We start from the raw sequence: 24,266 nt of genomic DNA on the forward strand, positions 1-24,266 counted from the left end.
ATAACTGATCACCCTGCTTTCAGGAGAGGCTGCTGCAGGGACAGGAAATTGACTCTTGTGCAGAGTCAGACTGGCCAAGGAGCCCACCACCCAGAAGGTAACCATCATTCTTTCCGCTGTGGTTATCCTTTTTCTGCCCCCAAGGTTTTCTCTCATTTATATAAACTGCCCTCCAACATCAGCTGATGTCCTACTGAAAACCACACAGTCGGGGTTGGTGTCAGGGTCAGGGCCTAACATGCAAGGCTGCCACAAGCCAGTTCTTGGCCCCCATTGCATGCTGGTAAATCACAGTGAGTCTTAGCTTGGGCAAAGCCAGCTCCAGCCCAGAGCCTTATTTTTCCCAAATTAATCCTGCAGGGGAGGGTTGAAATAGCTGCCATTACTTCTAATCACAGAATCAACTAGGTTGGAAAAGACCTTTAAGGTCACGGAGTCCGACCATTGCCACCACTAAACCATGCCACTAAGGGCTTCATTCACACATTTTTTCACACTCCCAGGACGGTGACTCCACCACTTCCCTGGGAACCCTGTTCCAATACCTGATGACCCTTTCAGGGAAGAAATTGTTCCTAATATCCAATTTAAAACTTCACTGGTGCAGCTTGAGGCCATCACCTCTTTTCCTATCACTTGTTACTTGAGAGAAGAGACTTGTTACTTAGGAAAAGCACGTACAAAGGATAAGCTACTGACCACTAACAGCACAGAGAGTTTGCTGCTTTTATTTGTAGTCCTCACTCTGGGCATTGCCTTCTCCAGTGACCTTGTTTGTAGGCAAGTTCCTGTGTGTGCCCACCAGTACTCGCTCTCTGGATGGTCCAAGATCTTGCAGCTGTTTTCTCTGTGTGGTTTCTAGTTCTTCCAACCGCTTGCGAAGCAGGGAAAGCTCTCTTTGATGCTGTTCCTCCTTGAAATTAACAACAAGAAAGTAGCTCTATTACATTTTGCATACTTACAAGGGACCAAAATGAGCAATAATTTTATTTTTTTTCATTAATGATTTTGAAATAAAAATTGTGGAATCCAAAATATCCTTATTTGTTAAATTCAATGTTTTGTGGGCACCTTTCTGATATTCATGATGAACAGCATCAGCAAGAAATGTGTATGCAGGCCTTCCTTCTCTCAGAGGAAGAGGACACAGACCTGAGGTCTCACTTACCGAAAGTCTGTACAATCACCCTGGTCAGCCTCAGCCACAGTCTGCACCCTCAGAAGCTCTTAAGTAAAACTTTTTTAACCACACAATGTGTCAAGAGCAGCAATGCTGCTTTTTAAGAATGAAACTGTGGTGTGAGAACACCATTGTGGTATTTCTTGCTGAAGAGGATCCATTTGAAGCCTCTCAGGAGCAGAAACAGGTATGGAGAACCAGGTTAAAACTGCCCATCTCTTATGTTCTGTAACATATCATTTATCTTTCAAAAACTCCCTCCCTACTGCGAGGAAGGGAACGTCGCTTGAAGTGTTCCTCAAAGTTTCTCCCTCTGTTCAAAGATCAAATGTTTCTTCCTAAAGACAAAGATCGGAAATAAAGGACTGTTCAAATACCCTCTTTTGTTGTATTATTTTCACAGCTTGTAATACATCCCCACCTGAAAAAGGGAGAAGGACACTTCAGGCCCAGGAGGCAAGGCAGACGACAACATTGTACCAACTGGATTGAGGGACGGTATGCTAGGATTCAAAATTAGACTCCGGAATTCATTGTGCCTACGTTGCAAGTCCTTTAGTCTCTTCTGGAGGCGTGCATATTCTTCAGAGGAAAAATTCTGCCTAGGGAAGAAGAGATTTCTTAGTGTTCAAAATCTTTATTAGCCCAAAAGAGCAACACACCTCTCCACAAGTACTCTGACTCTTCACTATCCCTATGAAGCAAAATTACATACTAGAACTGGAAGGTGGAAAATCTGTGTATATTCTTCTACCCAAATGTCTATCTAAAAGTCCCTCTACATATTTTACAGCTATCTGCAGATTACAGATTAGAATTTACACGGAATAAATTAAGCTTTTAATAGCATTCACAGTAGTGAGCCACAGGAGCCACATTACATTAATTATTGAATCAAGCCCTCCAGAGGTGCTCAATGAAGAGAAAAAAAATAAAAGGAGTTTGTATTTCAAAGAGGATGCTAAGTCTGTTTCTCTTGCAGTTCTGAAGTCTTTTCACTTCCTTCTTTTGAAGGGATTCCTGTAACTGCATCTATCAGATCATTTTCCTCTCTTTCTGAAGAGACAGTCCTGCAGCTGGCTTACAAACTCACAGACACCTATCATAATGGACTCCATTCTAAGAATTCTAGTGCTTAAAATGCCATTAGACTGTATTCCAGTTACTAAACCAAGTGTCATGTGTCTTCAGAAATACTTTATATTTATAACTCAGCCCTTGAGCATATATAATTTTTCAAGCAAAGGAAAAGCAAAGGTTATTACCTATTTAGCACCTGATTTTCTTTTTCTAGTTCTTCTATCTTGGCTTCCAAAAGTTCTAGCTTCTCTCTCATCCTCCTTTGCTTATTATCATTGAGAGTCTTTCTCTGTCAAACAGATATTTGAAACAGTTAAGTAATGCCTTGATACATTGATACAGGTCCTGCAAAAATTACACCTACACTGTACATCATTTCAAGCTGTGACTGGTTTTAGGATTTTCCTCCCTTAAGAAGGGGTGCTGGGCTGTTTGAAAGTTCTGAATCCTGTGATGGGAAACAGAAGAGATGGAAAATGATCCATAGCTGTCAGTCACTCATTGGTCAATGACCAGCTGTATTAACAAGCACTAACTATATTTGAGGATTATAAAATTCATTCTCTAAATGACCACATATGAATAAGTATAAACATGACCAAAACAATGTATCCTCCTCCTTTTTACCTCTTGTTGACCTTAACTGTTTGCAAGCTTAAAAGCCACTGGCAGGTTCCATAACCTGTTTATGTCCAACATATAAAATTGTCAATTAATCTTGAGCTTTTATAAACAATTAATCAGCTTTTCCTTTCAAGTTATTTCATAAAAAGCAAGCTTAGGAGTAATACAATTTTCATAGTCCATCAAGAAAAAGTAGTTTTGTCTAGTATCAAAATATCATCCTTGCTGTTCAAGGAGTCCACCTTTTAAATAACCCTACACACACATGCACACAAAAAAGAGCGTCACAACATCTTGATGGCATTATAATAAAGTTGTTGGCTGTAATATTCTTTTGCGTATCACTTGAACCAATTTCTATGCTAATCTTGAAGAGCCTGATGTATTTCATTATTATATACAATAGACTGCAAATAAAACTCTTAATATTAAAACAATTTTAGCTGGCCAAAGTAAAGTTGAACTTTTCACATGCTAGAGCATTGATGAAGGAAGAGTCAACCTGCCTTTTTCTGAGCAACAGCAGCTCGACATAGCTTGTTCTTCATTTGGTTGTATTTCTCTTCTTTCTCTGTCGTGCGCTGAGTAAGCAGGTGCTTCTCCTCCAGCCATTCCATTCGTTTGTATTCGAAAGTCCTTTCGAAAAATCAAGTTAAAAGATTAAGAGTTTATGTAGACAGAGCAGTGCATTTGATTAATGCCTTAAAGCTCTTAAAATAGATGCATCTTTTCCTATCTTTATATACTTGAAGGATCTGATTTAAATTTGATAGTGGTAACAATATAATAGTGACTATTGACATTCAAACCGATGCATTAACATCATCTTAGGTTTTGTCCAACCACAAGGCAAATTTTGAAAAGTGATTCCAAGAAGCAAGTTAACAGTTGGCTGCTTGTTGGTTCGGCATGCTGCCAGACTGACAACAGAAAATTCCTGAATTTGGATCAAACAATCCCACCGGAACATAAGTGCAGACACCAATGCCAAACATCCTTCTCTGTTCGGGAGATAAGATGTAAAACAATGTGTTGCTGCCCTGTGCAGACTACTGTGCCTTTGAAACAGAGAAGTACAGGCTTGACTGTATGTGCTCGCAACCAGAACAAACACCAACACAGCAGGAAGCTCACAGCAATATGGTTCTTAGACAACATTCCAGATGAAAACACACCACTAGCAGCATATGTTATTTGGTTAGGCCTTTGCATGGTTAAAATACACTAAAATTAGGCTGTGTTCTGTAGCAGTGGATAGGAAATGAGCCAGTTTCTCTCCGCTGCTGTGTTCGGGTTATCTGCATTGTGGGTCAAAGTAAACTAACAGCATATTTAACTATATGATAGATAAAAAAAAAAAAAAAAAAAAAAAGGTGAGATTCTGTGCAGCAGTTTTTAAGAAATGTAGTCCAAGGTTTAGTATCAGTGAATCCTTACTACTCCAGTCTTGGGCCAGTGCAGTTTCCCTACAGGGACTCTGAATGAATCTCCATCAATTTCTCAGCAGACAGCCTTTCCCTTCCCCATAGCTAAAGGATCATTCATCATTCATTCTTAGGACTTGGATTCTGACCCACCTGGTACCTGTCACAGTTCCTTCAGTAGACCCAGTGTGGTTTGTACCTTGCTGTTAACTGTAAATAACTATCTACTACCCAGGAGCAAAAGAGCTTTGTCAAAAAGCATTGCTCAACAGTAAAAGAATTTCAGTGGAGACAGTGGTTAAATGCCACAAGTTGGGTTGTTTTGTTTTTCTAAATGCTACTATCACTGTTCCTGAAATGCTTCACAAGTGCCTGATTGAGCTAATCTCTGATCTGTACCAATCTGTTTGCCTTCAGCATTTTTTCTTATTTCACATTTTCATTTCCAAGCCTAAGACTGACACAGTCAGGCAGCTGCTTTACCTGCTTACAGCTCCTCTGGCATTATTTTATTTATCTGAAACTATCTTAGGCTTTCTTATCTTTTGGTCTTTATTTCACTTCCTCTTTAAGCCAAGTTGCTTTGGTGCCACTTAACTCTTGGAGTTCAAGTTTGTAAGAATTACTGAGCTGAGGAAGGAAGTCCTATCACCAGAGAGTCAGAAAAAGAATGGAAATATGTCCCACGGCTCCCAGGCTAACAGCAGGACATACCTGGAGGACTTACAGGTAGCCTGCAAAGCGGCTTCATTTCTGCAGTATCAGCCTTGGTGCATCTCCATTATCTGCCTACTTATACAAGAATCTCTGAGGACTGCCAAACTCCTTCCACTGCCTTCCTTGGAAAACCTACTCCTGACTGGTCTATGGCCCATAAATATCTAAATGATATTGTTAGTCTCACTCAATTAACAGTGAAAATCTCACTCAAAGTGGGAATACACCTTCCTAAAGTAAGCATCCAAAGTATTTAACATCCTACTAACAACTGAACATAGCCTGCAGTCCCAATGCAGTAATTTCTTCAAATGTTAAACTGAAAAGCAATACTTAAACTAAAGACAGCAAAGCAATTATAGTATCAATTTGTAGCAAAAAGAGAAGTTAAAACAAAAAATGTCCCATTATATCTTTTGGAAGTTTTCTATTTAACTGGGATGCTGACTTTTTTAAAAACCCACCACACAATAATCCAATAAAAGCTAGACATGTATTTGGCTATATAAATACACACACATACAGACTGGGTTCCTGAAACCTATTAAAGCATAAATGCTTAAATGCTTTATTCACCCTTAATGCTTAAACATTCTTAAAAGAACTGCGTGTGAAACTCTAGATCCACTTAAACTAACGTAAGTTTGACATTCATTTCAGTAGAAATAGAATTTCATTTTATCCGAATAGTGTATTTCACTATTCAATAATTAATTGTATAGACATAAATGGAAACACACTCCTATTTTGTTATTACTTCCACAGGGGCTTGCAGAAGTGGATTCTATGGCAGAGGGGTTGGAACTCCATGATCTTAAGCTCCTTTCCAACCATAACCATTATATGTTTCTATGATTTTTGAAGCTACCAGAAGCCAAGCTATTACACATACTGCATATCAGAATGTACAGCCGTTTATTACAATTGCCTGCTATTTTCTGTTCATTTTTAACTTGTGGCTTTATTAAAAATCTACAATCCATAGCTAGATAATCCATGTGAAAGGAACACAAGCAGTATGAAAAGGAAAAGTAAAGCCAAAAGGAAGAAAACAAAATATTACTTCTCTGCTTCTAGTTGAGCTTTTTCGGCCTGATTCCTTGCATGTTGACATTCTTGTTTCAATATCTCTATAGTTTCCTGCAGCTTCTGATTAGACTCCAGCAAATTCTTTTCTGATTGAGAAAGTGAGGCAATCTGGAGTTGCATGTCATGAATTTGCTACAAAAAATAAGAGATTTTTTTTCCATTTGAGAAGGTATGCAAATAACTAACAATTGAGATACTGAGATAAATCAAAACACAGACACCAAATGACTGCATTAGCTTTTCATAAGCCTTTCTTATTTGTTCCTTATCTCCTTACTCAACAGCTTCTCCAAAAGCATTACAGTATATCACTACTAGACAAAGAAGGTTTTCTCTTGTAGTTAAAATGAGAAAGAGAGGCAGGAGTCTTCAGTCATTGATGTGTCCCCCAGAACTTCAGAAATCCAACATTAAGCCCCAGGTCTAGACAGAACTAGATACCACACATTTAGTGGCAGTGCTTTGGAGCTATGAAGACTCTTGTATCTCTGTTACAGCCAGCCTTGGCTGTTCACAAAAACAAGTATAGAGCCTGAAAAGTCCAACCTCTGCAGTCAGGATGTAGAAAGTGTAATTTCCCTTTCCTTTGCCTCTCCCCATATGGATACTCATACTCTAATTTCTGATTTGTGGAGGAAAAAATTTGCCTGGAACTTCAAGTGAACACAGCTTGCAGAATACTTTGATGCACAGCTATGTTCTTACCTATTAAATAACATCATGGGTGAGCAGGAGTTAAAAGAATTAGGTTTTATTTTCAACACTGTGATCAATTCACTTTGCAATAGAAATATACCTCTCTACACTAGTTTATGCATTCATCTGTTAAGCACTTGAAGAACCTCAGATGAGAGATGCAGTGTAAATTCAAAGCATTACCTAGAAACAATTTATAAGTCTCCATGGAAACTGAATCTCCAGTTAAATAGTCCATAACCGTATTCAATATACCTGTCTATAAACATTCAGCTTTGAAATCCTTGGTACTCACAAAACAAATCAAGCAAAAAGGTGTAATTCATTTATAAAGGTCTAGGAAAGCATGACTGATTTCTGAACACTTTTGTTTTAAGTATCTCTTTTACGTGTTTTGTCCCTCAGAAAAAAAAAAAAACACCTTAAAAATTCAATCTAATCTTCACATGCTGGGCATGGTGACTGCAGAAAAGACTCTTTTTCTCTAGCAAACACTACAATGTGGTAAGACCTTACTTGTTTCAGATCAGCGCTTTCACGTTTCTTTTCTTCCAACTCCTCTGTCTGAATAGCTTGCTGTTGAATTTTTAATCTAAAATTGTACAAGACATCCTTATTTTTATCTCATGAAAATATAGATGTTAGAAGTTAGGACAAATCAGCCTGACAATAGAACATGTTCCATAATTTGAAAGGCTGTTAAATATGTAACTAAGCAATGATTTAAAATGTATTTTGATTGATTATTTTGATTGATTATTAGAATTCATACAGGAGAAAGAAATACATTTCTTTGTTTGCTTTTTGGAGTACGGCTTTTGCTCATTTTGTCACATTGACCTTCATAAAAATACTGTAGCATAATGACGTCACCAAGAACTATAATAATGAACTCAAAGAGGTATCATATTAGGATCCCAAATTTGCCAATTGCTGATATGGCGCCATTGTGGAAAGATAAATGGTTTACTCTTGGCTGCTGGCATAGCCCCAGCATTACATGGACCCAATTTTATCCAACATGAATATTGCAAAATTATGTCTTAAAAATGTTCAGTAAATTATAATCATTAAAGGCTTGGATGAAAAATGTTTGGGGTTCGTTGGTTTGTTTTTTTTTTTTAAAAACAAAGCATTTTTTAATTCTGCCCCTTTTTACACAATGCAAAATATAATGTTGTTTAATTTAACGTAATGAACATTTGTGTATCTATGAGTAGCAAACCTTTATACTGACTCCTATACAGAAATAAGGGGGGAAACTTAAGAAATTTGTGTTAAAAGTTAGAAAAGCCACTCTACCGCAAACGCTGAAGTTCCTTTCTGCTAGATTCTTCAGCCACCTGTAACACACGTAGTTTCTCTTCATACTGATCCTTTTCAGATTGTCTCAAAGTATCTTGTTCCAGTTTCATCTTCTCTAGATCAGCTAATTTGTCCTCAAATTCTAACCTGAGACATCATTCAACACACACAAGAATCATGACAAAATGACAAAGTGTTTAGTTGCCAAGAACGACATTTTAAGAAGTTACTCAAAACACTCTTCTGTTAGAAGGTGACCAGTAAATCAACAAACATACTTTTCATCCTGTAAGACTGCAATTTTTTCAGAAACTTCCTCTTTGGCAGCTTGTACTTTACGAATTAGCTCCCGATCCTTTTCTACTAAAAGCTCCTTATGATGTTCAACAGCTGCCTTAAGAATTTCCATGTCTGACAGCAATCCTGCATTATACAATCAGAAAAGGTTAAAATGTCATTATGAATATCAACCTGATGAAGTTCAGGATAAAAATAGTTTCATAAATTGATAAAAGGGAACTAAAAATCACAATTCACATGACAGAATGAAAGAACAGAGGAAAAATCCAATAAAAACAGAAAGACATAGGCTTTCTTAGTATACTGGCAACATTTAGAAAATTTTTGAAGAGTAACCAATGCACTGGAATCTCTGCCTATGAGGGTTTATTATTTTAACACATTTGGAGTACTATGTAGAGTTCTGGTGTCCTCACCATAAGAAGGACATGGAACTGTTGGAGCAAGTCCAGAGGAGGGCCACGAGGATGATCAGGGGGCTAGAGCACCTCCTGTATGAAGATAGGCTGAGAAAGTTGGGGCTGTTGAGCCTGGAGAAGAGAAGGCTGCGTGGAGACCTCATAGCAGCCTTCCAGTATCTGAAGGTGGCCTACAAAGGTACTGGAGAGAGACTCTCCATCAGGGACTGAAGTGATAGGACAAGGGGTAATGAGTTCAAACTTTAACAGGGTAAGTTTAGGTTAGATATAAGGAAAAAGTTCTTTACTGTGAAGATAATGCTCCATCCCCAGCAGTCTTCAAGGCCAGGCTGGACAGAGTCTTGGGTGACATGGTTTAGTGTGTGGCTTCCCTGCCCATGGCAGGGGGGTTGGAACTAGATGATCTTAAGGTCCTTTCCAACCCTAACTATTCTATGATTCTATGATCATTATAGATTTAAACTCTACAGCAATTTCTGTTAAGCAGTTGTGTCTGGATAGATTAAAAGTGTTCCACAATAGCTACAAAAAGGTCAAGCAAGAAAGTTTTCCTTTTATGGAAAAGTTTATGGGAAACAGTAACTGGTTACCAGTGAAACTGTAGTAACCTGGCTACAACAAATCTCATATTTTAATTTACTCATATTACCAAATGGGGCAATTCTAAAATGATGAATCTATAGGCTGGGACATAAGATGCAAATTAAAAACTGGTGACCAAGGCACCTGTGTTCACTGGCAAATAAGCCAACATGTGCAACAATGACTCCTGGTTATATAGACCAGAAGTAGAAGACGAAGGTTGCTGGGGAATGTTTGGAGGAAAATAATTGTAGTATTCTACCTAGAAGTTACAAAAGAAATAATTAGAAAATAATTGCATGTTTTACCATCCATTTCACTTTGAATCCTGTTTCTCTCTTTTTCTATTTCACTCTTTGTTCTTGCTGCCTCCAGTTTGACATTTGTTACTTCCAATTTATGTGAATGTTTAAGTTCTTCTACCTATGAATTATGGGGGAGAAAAAATAACTAAAATAAATATATATACATATTCACAGCTTTACTGTAATTTTTCAAGCAAATCTCCCAGATAATCATGGACTAAGCTTATTTTAAACATATCTTAAGTTTTTTTTCATCTACTGCTTTCCTAAAGGCAATCCTGAATATCCACTCCTGTAGGTAATTTTTAATAGTGAGATGAGTTTTAATTGTGATGATATAGATATTGTAACACTAAAGCTGTTGACATGATTTGATTCCCCAAATTATAGTAAGTGCTGTTACAGGTTTTTATTAACTCCTCAAGTCACACACTGAAGATTACTGAATGTTAAGTCATCTTGAAATGCTATTTTCTATATTCTCAGATTAAAAAAATTAAACTGCTCAAACACAACATCCATTCCAGGAGCCAAGTTGTCCAACTACTGACACATATTTCATCTTTAACCAGTCAGTTATTACAAGCTACAATGTAGAAAAGTTACTGTTTCACAAAATCTTGGTGATATATGCACAGAGGCGCAGGACTGCCTGTGAAAACTTGGTTTCTGAGTAAATACTATACACTCTGCAAGCCAGCCTCTGAATATTTGGGTATTTCTGAAAAGACTACTCATTGGCAATATCTTGATATGACACTGATCCAAACCGCGTAAGATCCTGATGCCTTGCTAACTCAAGCATTAGCATGTCAGTTTACACATTCTTCGCTTCTGACTATAGATCCCTCAAACTTACACAAACTTAAATATAACCTCCTTGAGTAAAACCAAACAGTGATATGCAAAACCATATTATTGATTGCTCCCCCAACTAATTTCAATTGGTAACTACTTATAGCCACTCTGGCCTCCTGGGGTGTCACGCTACTTTCTCAAAATCCAGGTCTTTATATTTTTTAAAGTGCATTTCAAATCAAATACTTCTCTACAACTGTGAAACACATAGAAAATGACCCCATAAAAGCAGAAGTTTTAAGAATATCAAATCAAAGAAAATTACTGCTTGCATGGAAACTTTCTATAGTTTAGGCATTTGTACGCAGTAATTACACGGTCAATGAGAATTAAGTATCTAGAGGAAAGCACTTATAATGAAAATCTATTCACAATGACAAATGTAATTACAACCTGCTAGCATATACAGTGGCAAAAGGTTAAAGAATGACATACTAGCTTATTAAGTAACTACATGGTGGATTTGATTGCTTAAATACTAAGTTGTGAACATTTCAGGGCAACTTGCAAAGATTTAAGGTGTTTTTTTTAAGGCACAATGTCTGGAAGACAAATGCACTCAAGAATAATTTTGAGTGGGCGCTGAAGGGGGTGGAGGTCAGTATAGAAATTTGTATATATTTTCTTCCCTTCAAGAAACACCACTCAACATTTTACATTTCTCTACTTCTTTTCTGGAAGTGAGCAGAAAACACCACTTGATACAAATCACCACTTGATGACTTTAAATGATCCATATATTCTGATAGACAATTGATTAAAAAATGTTTAGCATAAGTTTTCCTCTCCTATTTATTACTCCTGTGAGACAAGTATGGCACATTGTATAAAGTGGCTTTAAATAATGGTAGAGGCATAGCCTGTTCTTATGGTAAATTAAAACTTTTTTGGATTAAGGACCAAAATGAAATCCCTCATAGTCATAAATGTGAACTTGAAAGCCTGTTTTGAATTAAACCTGAGATTGTTAAAGAACAACTATGGTAGAAGTTAAAAGTTTTCTTCCTGTATTGTATCTTTTAGAGGTATGACAATACTAACTTCTGTACTCATACAAAGCCCATGGCTTCGTCATTTTGGAATGTAAAATATATCTGAATTCAGACACATATACAAGACCAAAGTGCCTGGCTTTACAGTTACTTCATAACTAACTAAAGTCTCTCCAAGAAGGTAAGAAAACAGGGGATTAAATTTGCTACCAGGAACTGAGAGATGTGATAAAAATTTATCTCCCAGTGTTCTCTGGAGAAAGGGTAGAATGTAGAATAAAAGTAAAATAAATAAAAGTATAAAAGTAGAAAGCTACTATTTACCCAAGTAACTATTTCATTAGGACTAATATCCTGACTCAAATTTACATAAAGCAATGTAAGCATTCTGCAACACTTAAAGGAAAAACAGTTCACTAGTGTTTCAATTTTTCTTGTTTATTCAAATAATCACATATGAAATTGCATAAAGGATCCGTCCTTTTTAAGCTGTGTAGCTGAGGAATCACTGCAACTAGATAACACTCTGAATCTGGCATCCATACTAACCTAATTATGCTGAAATTCTAAACAGCAATATCAAGTTTCTTAAGCACTCTCAGGTTTTCCTTGAACTTGAAGCTTCTGACCCTTTTTTTTCTACAGTATTTTTCTAGAAATTTCTCTAAGATCTTGAAAAACCCCAAAACAAAAAAAAAAATCCCTCCCAAACCAACCAACAAAAAACAACTCAACAAAAAAACCCCAACAAAACCCAAGCATAGAATAAAACCTCTAAGATATGGTGTCAACCCAACAACTAAGATAGAATCATAGAATGGTTTGGTTTTGATGGGACCTTAAAGACACCTCTTCAAGCCCTATTCTCTTTAGAAAAAAAGATCTAGAAAATAAAATAAGAACAACATAACTTCAATCTTTAGAGACACTTCTAGGGATGATGTTTTTCCTGTAAAGTTACATATTCTATGTCTTCCAACTGAAACAGGGGAAAAAATTCCAAGTCTATTTTACGTCACAGCAGAAAACATTATTACTTTATTTTTAATGTAAAATATAAAAAGAAAAACTTAAACATAACAGGATATGAAAAGTAGATTTCAAATACCATAAAAGTACTTACTTTGGTAACTAAGGAATTGATTTCTCGCTCCGATTTGTGAAGTTTAGTAGTTAAGAGAAAGTTTTGTTCATGACTCATCTGCAGCTCTTTCTCAATTCGATCAATCTGTAGTTCAGCAGACTTCTTTTCTGTCTTGAATAACAGAGGTATTGGTAAGATTTTTTGTCTCTTGCTATTCACTTGAATGGTTCAATTGATCTGAGCTTTCAGATAATACTGACCCTTTATATTATATAACACATAAATATTTATCTTTGTTTAAAATATGTTCCAAAATAACAAGGGTCCTGAATTTTACTCAAAAGGCACAACTGGTTTTACTAACACTTCCTGGACAGAATCACACACATTTTCAGTCCTACCTCACAAGAGGCAGAAGTAATCTGATTTGGTCAGGAGGCAGCAGGTATTCCTACTAATAAATTACTCGTCTGTAAACACCAGTATGACTTTAAGTGGTGCTCAAAAAGATGTCATATGTTGGCCTATGCACTTAGACTAACTGAAGAATTAATGGAGAGGAAATAAAATGTAATTACTGTATTAGAGACTTAAGGCCCTGAGTGTTTCTAAGTATCAAAAAGGTAATCTAACCTACAATTTCACCTTCCTTTTTCCAAACTGACCTATTTATAGCAGATCTTTTTATTTTTTAACTTAATATTACAGCACTTTTTAAGTTGTGATCAGAGTATTTTGTAACAAAGGTATACAGCACTGAAAAGAGTAAAAGAAACATAAACCATCTATCTGTATGCTGCAACTGTGCAAGAAATCCACACGGAAAGACTCAGTATTTAGAGAGATAGTAAGAATTGACAGGAAGACTGAACACCATAGATGAGGAATAAAGTGAAACTCTGGGAAACATACAACAGGATAGAATTAACAACAGTTTTTTTAAAGGAAAGAAACAGCCAAGAGCTAAACAACTGCAGCAATGTGTTGCCAAAAGGAAAGACAAAGGTAGGCAAAAAAGATGACACATGAGGAAAGGATTAAAGAAGTAGGGGAGCACCATATAACATTTTTAGAAAGAATAAAAAAATTACTGTAGCAGATTAACATATTGTCATCAGTTTCTGTTGCCAAGTGACAAGTGCTGCCATGACCATCTTACTGACTGTAAACATGGATATCACTTGCATGTTTAGAAAGGAGATCATTCAATGGAATCTCTCAGTTGAGCTCTTTACCCTTCCAAAGTTGAATTGGCAGCAAAGGACTCCCAATGTACTTACAGATTGTTTTTAAATCTGAAATGTACAATTTCAAACAGTGAACTCAATGGCAAAATTATCATGACTTCAGTGACAGTTCTATCAGGCCAAGTGTTACTGTCACCATACTCTGCAAGAAGGCAAAATCTGAAAAAGAAACACGCACAAAATCCACTCACCTCCAAAGATCTTGCCATAGCCTGCATCTCAGCTAACTGCCGGACTTGTACTCTTTGAACACTTTCTGCTTGCACACTGCAATTATCTCTTTCTGCTCTTAGCTCTTCTACTTCTGCTTCTAAGCCTTTTATTTTCTGAATCAGTTGTGCCTTTTCTCTAGAGAGTGCCTTCATGCATTTACTGTCCCTCGTGGGATCAATACTAAGCAGCTGATTATGGAGTTCTTCTTTATCTTTATTCAGCCTTGCCACCTGATAGTTGTTAATCAGAAAAAGAAAAGCTTTTACATTGGTTAGATGTCAGGCAGTAACAAATACAGCAGTTGACAACTGAGTAAAGCAGCAGTGTGCTTTTAAAGTATTAGGAAATTACATTCACATTTCAATCTTAAGAGTAGGAAAATCAACAGATTACTTTTTTGCTTCAGTTTTCACTGATAAGGCTTGTCCCAAGGCCTCAGATGTCCCTTGAGCCCCCTAGCAGTTTGTGGTAGCAAAGCAGTACCCAGCGTAGAAGAAGAAAATGTTAGGGATCATTTAATCCACTGGACACACACAAGTGGATCCAAGCAATTTGAAGGAGCTCACTGGTATCATTGCAAGGCTGATTTTTGAAAAGACACAGCCACCAGAGATCTCTGATGACTGGAAAGAGGCAAACAGCACACCCATCATCAAGAAGAGCAAAAAGATCAAGAAGGATCCAGATAACTATAGGACAGTCAGCTTCACATCAGTCCCTGTGAAAGGGCAAAACCACTTAAAAGCCATTTCTAAACACATGAAAGACAAGGTGATGGAAAGCAGGGTTTACCAAGGGCAAATCATGCTTGACCTACTACTCTGCTTTCTAGAAAGAGGTGACTGGCACTGCAGACAAAGCAGAGACAAGTGGATATGATATACCTTGATTTTAACAAGGCCTTTGATACAGTCTCACATAACCTTCTCTCTCACCGAGATATGTGCTGGAAAAGTGAATGAAAAAGTGGGTGAAAAAAGACTGGGCTGCCAGGCTCAAAGAGTGATGATCAGTGGTGCAAAGCCCATCTGACTGCCTGTAACTAGTCGGGTCTTTCTCGGATCAGCACAGGGTCTAATACTGACTGTTGTCCTCTTTAGTGACCTGGATGACAGGATGGAGTACATTTTCAGCAAGCCTGTGGGTGACACCAAATTGGAGGGAAATGGCCAATGTCCTGAGAAGCAGAACTGCTATTCCGAGCTCAGAGAAGGAGATGCATTGTGATGGGAAGAGAGGCAACAGATACAAGCTGGAAGGTGTGAAATGTCCATTAGATATTAGGAAAAACATTTACCCTGAAAATGGTTAAATAGCTTTTCTATTAAAAATGTTTAACTTTCTGGGATAGTTTTCCCAGAAAGGTTGTGGAATCTCCATCCTTGAAAATGTTCAAAACCCAACTGCACATGACCCTGGGCAACCCGATCTCATTACACTTCAGTATTTTAAACAGGAGGTTGGACTAGAAAGAGGTCTTTTCTGACCCAGACTACAATTCCACAATTCTATAGCCACAGCGGAACTCATATCTGCTAGTAACTCAAGACAGTTGAACTCATGATTGGGCCCTGCCAGACAAAGATAAATAAATAAGTAGATAGCCTTTCTGGTACAAGGTAGTACGATACTGTAGAAACTCATCTTGAGACTGTAGCTAGCAAACATAGTATGAATACATTCTAGTGTTTCAAAATGAGTTATGTGGACTGAATGCAATACTGGGGGCAAAAGAGCAAGAAAGCAAGGTATGAAAAGAGTTCTCTTGATATTTGGAGACTAGTCCAAACTTTGATCTGCAGTAGTGCTTTTAGAAGTCAACACACTGGAGAGAAGGGATGTCATCAGAAGAATCTTCACAGGATTGAAACGTAGGCCAGTACAAACCTTATGAACTTCAACAAGACCAAGTGCAAGGTCCTGCATTTGGGTTGGGGCAAACGCAACCACAAACCCAGTCTGGGCACAGAATGAATTGAGAGCAGCCCTGAGAAGAAAGACTTCGGGGTGTTGGTAGACAAGAGTCATAGAATCGTAGAATAGTTAGGGTTGGAAAGGACCTTAAGATCATCTAGTTCCAACCCCCTGCCATGGGCAGGGACACCACACACTAGACCATGTCACCCAAGGCCTCATCCAACCTGGCCTTGAAGACTACCAGGGATGGAGCATTCACAACTTCTTTGGACAACCTGTTCCAGTGCCTCACCACCCTCATAGTAAAGAATTTCTTCCTTATATCTGACCTGAACTTCCTCTGTTCAAGTCTGAACCCTTATTCATGTTGAGAAGCTCAACATGTGCCTGCAGTGTGAGCTCACAGCCCAGAAAGCCAACTATGTCCTGGGCTGCATCAAAAGAAGTGTGACCAGCGGGTCGAAGGAGGTGATCCTGGCCCTCTATTCCACTCTTGTGAGACCCCATCTGCAGTATTATGTTCAGCTCTGTGGCCCCTGACATAAGAAGTATGGAGACCTGTTGGACTGAGTCCAGAGAAGGGTCACAAAGATGATCCAATGGCTGTTGCACATCTCATATGAAGACAGACTGAGAAAACTGAGCTTGTTCAGCCTGGAAAAGAAAAGGTTCTGGGGAGACCTTGTAGCAGCCTTTATAAGAGCATGAAGTGATGGAACTAGGAGGAATGGCTTTAAACAGAAAGAAGGTAAATTTAGACTAGATATTGGGAAGAAATTCTTCACTGTGAGGGTGGTAAGACACTGGAACAGGTTGCCCAGAGAAGTTTTGTAGCCTCCTTGTGCTAAATGGCATGGAAGGTTTAAAAGGGTCTAAGAGAGAAAACTCGATCACATTTTGTCCTGGGCTCAGGTAGTTTCATTCTCTTTAAGTGTGCTAATCAGCTGCAGGACTAGAATGAGACCATAAGAAAGGCAGGCTGTAAAGCAGCATGTGGGTTTAGCTCCAGGAAGGACAACTGTTCTGTTTTTAATGCACTGCATTTGCAAATTTGTATTGATTTTAAAAATGATGATTGCTTTGATTTGTGTCTCATGTCTGGACTAATACATTCAAATCTGGTATCTTAGGATATATGCTCCCAGACAAATACTTTAATGGATATGCTAATGACATATGCAACATCATTTACACTGCTGCATATATTTAAAACATAAATAAGCTGGCAATTTATTTAGCTACACTTTTGAAAGTCCAATCCTGAAACAGAAAATTCATGAATTGCTTATTCTAGAGTTAACACAACTGAAATAAAGTTATCAAATTTTTCAATATCCTTTTTGACTACCACTGTCGTGATCCAACTCAGTTGCAAAATGTATCCTTGTCTGCTATTAACAGTATCTTCTGGTGCCTCCTTCCTGATTAATTGCCACATAAGTAATTTAAAATCTAAACTTCCATCAGTTGTCCAGATAATTTATTAATTTCAGATTAGCATGATGTCTCAAATTCCATCACAAATGCAATTAAAAAAACACATTAAGCAAGGCTACTGACTGTCATCTATCAGAAGGCAAGTCTATTCTTACAATGGCACAAATGATATTGCGACACATCACTGAACAAACCCACAGAGACAGCTTTAGGCTAAGTCATTAAAGTGTTTTGAGAATTGAGAGAACAGAAATAAACACTACATTATGAAATGGCATCTTACTGATAACCCATCAAGTACCAACATTTTCACAGGTTTCAAGCAGCTTTGTCATCAGATATATTTTAAGCTACTGCAACTTTCTATGTACCTCAGCCTCATATTGTATTTTCTTCTCTTCTAAAATACGTGAATGTTCTTCCTGTTGATGTTCAAATTCTGACTTCAGAAAAGCATGTTCATAGCGAAGTTTGTTATATTCTGTTCTGTATTTTTCCACTTCCTAAGTTAGACAAAAAAACCACAAAAATATTAATCAGTTATGTTTTCAGCTTTGTTTTCTTCAAACGTCCATTCAGTGTTCCTATGATTTTAAAAGTTATATTTGATGAACTGAATCCCTCCCTCTCCCTCTTCCAGGGTTTCAACAATCACTGCCTGGAGCAATAGTACCAGAAAACGAATGTTATACTTTGCTCCCCTTTCAGTTTAAATTTCCTAAGGTTTGAGGAACAACTATGAACTGGTGATCACTACTCTAAAAGAAACATAATTTCAATACATAACTACTTACATTTTCTAGCTTCCGATGAAGTTCTGCCATAGGAGATTCCAATTCCTCCTGTATTTGTGCTTTTAACAGTTCTAATTTTTGAGGAGTTATCACCTTAAGACAGAAAAGGATCATAAATAACTAGTAATTTATTTGCACTGTCATAGGACAAATAGCCAGAAATAAAGTATTTCAAATATGATTTTAGGAATCCTGCTTAATATTCTATGTTTTTCTAAAGACTTTTCAGTAATAGTTACAGACGAAAAAAAGATGTATTAGTAAACTAAAAATATTTTGGGAAGATAACAGAAGCATTTAAAACATCAGTATTTACTGGTAGAAGCAATGCAAATGTCAAGATGAATTGTCAAGAGATTTATGTCCTGGAGGGGTGGGGGTACGGTGTCCCATCAAAGATAAAGAATTAGCGCTTGGGAAAACTTCAACAGTAAGTAAACCAACCCCAAAGAATCAAAATGAGCAATACCAACCCAATTATTTGCAAAACACATTAGATACAACGTATTTGTTGGAGCTCATGTATTAGAGTGAAATGAAACTAAGATCAGGAAAGATTCCCTGCTTTAAGCTCCATGCTACATAGTAATTTGTTAACTTTTCTTGGGTATGGCTAATACAGCAAACTATCTACCAAGAAAAAGTCTTACAAAAAAACCCAATCTCATCCACAACCTGTGACATAGAATCACAGAATCATAGAATAGTTAGGGTTGGAAAGGACCTTAAGATCATCTAGTTCCAACCCCCCTGCCATGGGCAGGGACACCTCACACTAAACCATGCCACCCAAGGCCTCATCCAACTGGCCTTGAACAACGACGAGGATGGAGCATTCACAACCTCCCTGGGCAACCCATTCCAGTGCCTCACCACCCTCTCAGTAAAGAATTTCTTCCTTATATCCAATCTAAACTTCCCCTGTTTAAGTTTGAACCTGTTACCCCTTGTCCTATCACTACAGTCCCTGATGAACAGTCCATTCCGAGCATCCTTGTAGGCCACCTTCAGATACTGGAAGGCTGCTATGAGGTCTCCACACAGCCTTCTCTTCTCCAGGCTGAACAGCCCCAACTTTCTCAGCCTCTCTTCATATGGGAGGTGCTCCAGTCCCCTGATCATCCTCGTGGCCCTCCTCTGGACTTGTTCCAACAGTTCCATGTCCTTTTTATGTTGAGGACACCAGAACTGCACACAGTATTCCAAGTGAGGTCTCACAAGACATATTCCATTTATTCTACTTTCCTTCCACTTGTACCCTGAAGTCCCTGAAAATTAATTCTAGTTATAGTAGCAGGGCATATATCCTTCGGTCAGAGTCTGGGATCCTTTGTTAGATGATGAATTTGTTTTTTAAGAACATTAGAAATGTTCTTAGAAATGTTTGTGTATTAGTTTAACGAAAAAAGCAGTTACAGAAAGTGTCACCCAAGTTACCTTAAAGATTCAGGGGTTTTTGCTTGTTTCTGTGTTTCTTGGTTTGTTGGCATTTTTTTTAAGATAAAGAAAATGATGATTCTCCCCATAACAGGGGAGCATGCACAAAGACTGAAAAGTCTTGCTATTGACATGACAAGAGAATACGGAAGATTCAGTTAAACTAGAAAACAGAAATTTCAACCTATAGTCAGTCACCCTAAAGAAGAAACATTACTTGGGTTGGGTGGATTTCAAGACATCTGAACTATATTCAAGCTAGGTATATACATGTTACATAAACAGAAATATATACATGGCTCTATTACAGGACCTAACACCATATTAGGTCCTGACAGTAGATTATCTCACCTGCATCTTCAGGTTTTCCAGCTCTCGTGTTTTACCCAGCAACTCCTCTTGATATTCAGAAAGAAGCTGCTGAATTTTCTCGTGTACAGTCTGCTTTTCAGCTAACAATTGCTTCAGTTCATCTTGTGATTTTGTATATTCCTCCTGTAATCTGCAAGATAAAAAACATTTATTTTACATTTACTGTCTAAAATTAGATCTTAAAGCTCAAAAAACTCACATGCAAAAGCAAACATAGCAAGTTAGAACTAAGCTATTAATATCCTCTTCCTGTAATATACTGAAAAGGTATCCCATATTTACAAGTGTAACAAGTATTGCAGAAACATAATCTGCAATGTCCTGAGGTATTCTGAATTGTTTATTCCCTAATATGAACAACATTCTGTCTTTAAATACAGAAATAGCTAACACACGCAGGCACAAATCCCTCCCACATATTAACAGCTCAAATTAATAAACCTGTTTACCTTAGATTTTCTGCCTTCACATTTTGATAATTTACTTTATAGGATTCACATCGCATTCTTTCATCAATCAGAAGTTTTTGTAAGTTTTGTGAATCAGTGGTATCATCAGTTCCAGCCATGGGACGAAGAAGACTACCCAACGCCTCCATTTTATGATTGACTGTTCACAATGAGTATGGAGAAGATAAAATCCAAATTAACTTATAACTAATCTACAATGCCATCCACTTTTTCTGCTGTTATCCCAGAAGATCAAGTCACCTGATGAAATACAAGGACATGTAATTAGCAGTCAAGTACATTCACTGTTCAAAGATTTCACATGCCACTTTTGCTTTCAAGTACAGAAGACTCCTGGCTCTGCTGTAACTCAGGTTAGAGACCTTTACTGAAAGGGCAACTCTGCTCATTCTGCCTAGCCCTACCAGGGGCATGAATAACATGGATATTATTGAAGTCAATACAAAATAAGCACAAGCACTTCTATCTGACAGATTACATGGAATATTATTTTTCCTTATGCTGTACACTGAGAATCAAATTGCGATGCTAGTAATGCCCTTATTATGCCTTGTTAATCAGAGTTCAAGCAAAGGCCAAAGACATCAGACATATAGTGCTTTTACTACTACTGATTACAAGTCACAGTCTGTCACACTATCCTAAGAAGTTGCACTACGCAGTACGTTCATTTGCACATACAATACATTCATCTTCCAACTGAAATGATGGTACTACTCAATACCATCATTTCAGTTGGAAGAAGAGGAGATCATTCTCACTGTTGAATTCTCATCAAGCCTCCCTGGAGAAGAGTTAAGGTTTCACGGACAGTCTGGAAGATACCAGCCCAAAATTCAGTCCTGAAATATGTCATTAATACATGTCACTTCCTTGTTTTCTTGTGGTTTCTTGTGACCTTTCCAGAAAGAGTTTTGCTAAATGTGACGATATCAGATTGGTGTGAGAAAGCCGCAAATCGACAGATACCAAGAAATGAGGAACTATTCTAACAAGCTTCATTAGTTCTTTTCAGTATTAGAAGCAAGATACATTAATCTGATCATTACTGACACTTCTAAAGGATCTAGGAGAGTGAGCATTGTAACTGAGTTTTAGGGAAATTAAAAAACTTTGAAACTAACTCTGCCATTTTAGCTTTAGGCGTAGCTGGACTGAAGCCTAAGAACACCATGGTTGCTGTGTACAAAGTGCAATTCAAAGTTCCAGAGTGCAATTCAAAGTTCCAGAGTGCAATTCAAAGTTCCAGAGTGCAATTCAAAGTTCCAGAGTGCAATTCAAAGTTCCAGAGTGCAATTCAAAGTTCCAGAGTACAATTCTGTACAAAGTAAAACTCAGGAAAATTGTTAGATCTCCACCATCACTGAAAATACATCATCTTCTTTACATATACACTTGAATATAAAATGTTTTCTTCCATTCCACTCTTTAAATCTTGTGAGACACTCACAAGCAGCACAGGCTCATGAATGCGAGCTCTTCAAATGCTACCCCTTCTCATCCCTGCTTAAGAGTCTACAATAAGACTAGATAATGCACTAATGAAAATGTAATCTAATACAAGAGCTCACTGTCACCTCAAAGGGGAGGTTCCGCTCCTCCTGTCTTCATTCCCACTCCGAGATTCATTATTCATCAGACCCTTCCACAAAATTATCAACTCAAGAAGCCAACAAACTTAAACAAGCAGAAAACACTCAACGGTTTTTCTATGACACCAGCGAGTCACACTAGGTCATGGAAGCATCCAACAAGCCACATCATCACTGAAAGCAGGCAGCTAGTACTAGGTAGGAGAAAGGAACAAAGAGCCAAGAAAATAGGCAGAAGGAGGAACAAGGCTTTCTCCTTTAAGGACCAAACAGTTGTCCCATCATGAGCTCATAAAAACACAGCCTTGAACTAGACACCTAGTTTTTAGACAGTCAAAGTTAAGTGAAACAAATTCTTCCTTAAAAAACTATGCAAGACACTCACGACAGATCAGACTTCCCATGAACATCAAGTGAATAAAAGCCAAAACAAAACAATATATCATTTGAGAAATATGACAGCATACTTCTCATTTCTTTAACAGTCCATATTCTACTAATCCACCATCAGCAACTTGCAACAGCCAAAGTAATCAAATAAAAAAATATATAGGTGAAAAAATATCAAAGAGAAACATGAAAACCTTTATTATAGGAAGTTCCATAATCTGGATACTGCTCAGAGAGAATCCAGTGAAAATAAACACTTAATACCTTTACATGCCGAAGTGCAGAAATTTTGAAGAACATCTGTATGACGTCTGTATTACAGAAGACATAAATCTTATTCAAACTATCACTTTCTCCACAACACTGTTCAAAGTACACATTCTGACAAGAATTAAGTGTACATTATTTAAGTGTCCATCCCTACACATGGCACACAGCATTAATCACCCTTTCAATTTTTGTCTTACACTAAGAGATACAGTTAATTATTAGGAGAAAAACAACAAACAACGTTGTATCTTAGCTCAGGATTAGGATTTCTGCTTTAGCCACATACACTCTTAAGTCAATCTGACAGCTGTTACTGAAGAAGCTGAAATGTTACATGGGATCAAAACTTGGTAAATCTAGCTGTACTCAAGAACAGCTACTAGACATATGCCATGTATGTTTTCCACTGTTTTTTCCTGACAAGGGACCTTCAAACATACATCAGAAAGCTTTGCTCATTGGGCCTACAGATGACTGCTTGATACAAACTGTTCTATACTCCACAACCAAAAAGCTCTTCTGAAAAATCACTTCCCTTTCATATTTGTGTTAAAAAGAGAGATGCTCAGACACAGCAGAGGTCTCCTGTTAGCATACGTATTCTACACCTCCTGGATATATGATTATATGTATCTGATGGTATGTGGGCAAAGAGCATGTGAGAGGCCACGCGAGTTATATGTCACCACGACATTTTTATCATTGATTTTCCTATGATTTATAGACGTAGGAGCTTGGTCAGAGGAACACCACTAACAGGTGCCACATCTCCAGAAGTGCAGAAAAATAATCATTCTCCTCAAACTGCACACAGCTGAAGTTCGCTGGGGTAAAAGAAAGCATGCAAATGTAAACATCTGGAAGCCTGGCAGCGAGCAGGCACTTCCTACCCCCGACCTCGTACTTGGCGACGCCCAAACCCACCACGCCACGGCCAGCCAACAGAGGCGGCAGCACACTGTTACCACCAGACGGAACACAAGACAAAGACTATCGCTTCCTACAATCTCTCTACCTATCTCTGCAGCCTTCTACTCCGCAACTAAGGGTCGAGAGGACGAGCGAGCGAGCAGGGCCGGAGCAAGGGCCGGAGCAAGGGCCGGAGGGCCTCCCAGCTCGTAGGCCGCGAGAATGAAGCCCCAGTCTGGCAGGCCATAGCCCGCCCACCCCTCCCGAGCTCCCCTCACGCCGTGGCCCGCTCAATCCACAGCAGGGGCCGCCGCCACACCAAAGAGTTTAAAAATAACGCCTCACCTCCCGCCGCCCGCTCCACTCGCCGGGGTCCAGCGGGTCGAAGAGCATCCTGGGAGCCGGCCGGGGGCGGGACAGCGTTGCCGGGGAAACGTTACCCGCGGGCTGGCCCCGCCCCGGGTCCGCAAGCGCAGGGCGGTGCCTGGCGCCAAGGTAGCCGCGGTGTTGTGGTGAGGAGGGGTGTTGGTGGGCCGGTGTACCGGAGCAACACCCCTCTAATG

The 24,266-nt window shown here is 38.3% G+C and overlaps 1 protein-coding gene across 1 annotated transcript; it reads right to left on the reverse strand.

Annotated features, from left to right (window-relative positions):
* Nucleotides 1–727: 727 nt before the first annotated feature.
* LOC308222616 (centrosomal protein of 83 kDa-like) lies at nucleotides 728–24,062 on the reverse strand (the record flags this gene model as incomplete). Its single annotated transcript, XM_080620884.1, has 16 exons — nucleotides 24,049–24,062; nucleotides 20,522–20,782; nucleotides 20,052–20,202; nucleotides 18,264–18,356; nucleotides 17,841–17,972; nucleotides 14,090–14,345; nucleotides 12,695–12,822; nucleotides 9,725–9,839; nucleotides 8,394–8,538; nucleotides 8,113–8,262; nucleotides 7,327–7,402; nucleotides 6,089–6,246; nucleotides 3,391–3,520; nucleotides 2,446–2,549; nucleotides 1,602–1,782; nucleotides 728–913 (listed from the first exon to the last, which is right to left on the reverse strand). Exons 2-16 carry the CDS (start codon nucleotides 20,668–20,670, stop codon nucleotides 728–730), a joined length of 2,154 nt encoding a protein of 717 aa, XP_080477010.1. The 5' UTR covers nucleotides 20,671–20,782; nucleotides 24,049–24,062.
* Between the last annotated feature and the right edge of the window lie 204 nt (nucleotides 24,063–24,266).

Source organism: Psittacula echo (assembly GCF_963264785.1).
Source record: "Psittacula echo genome assembly, chromosome: 1".
Classification (NCBI taxonomy): Eukaryota; Metazoa; Chordata; class Aves; order Psittaciformes; family Psittacidae; genus Psittacula; species Psittacula echo.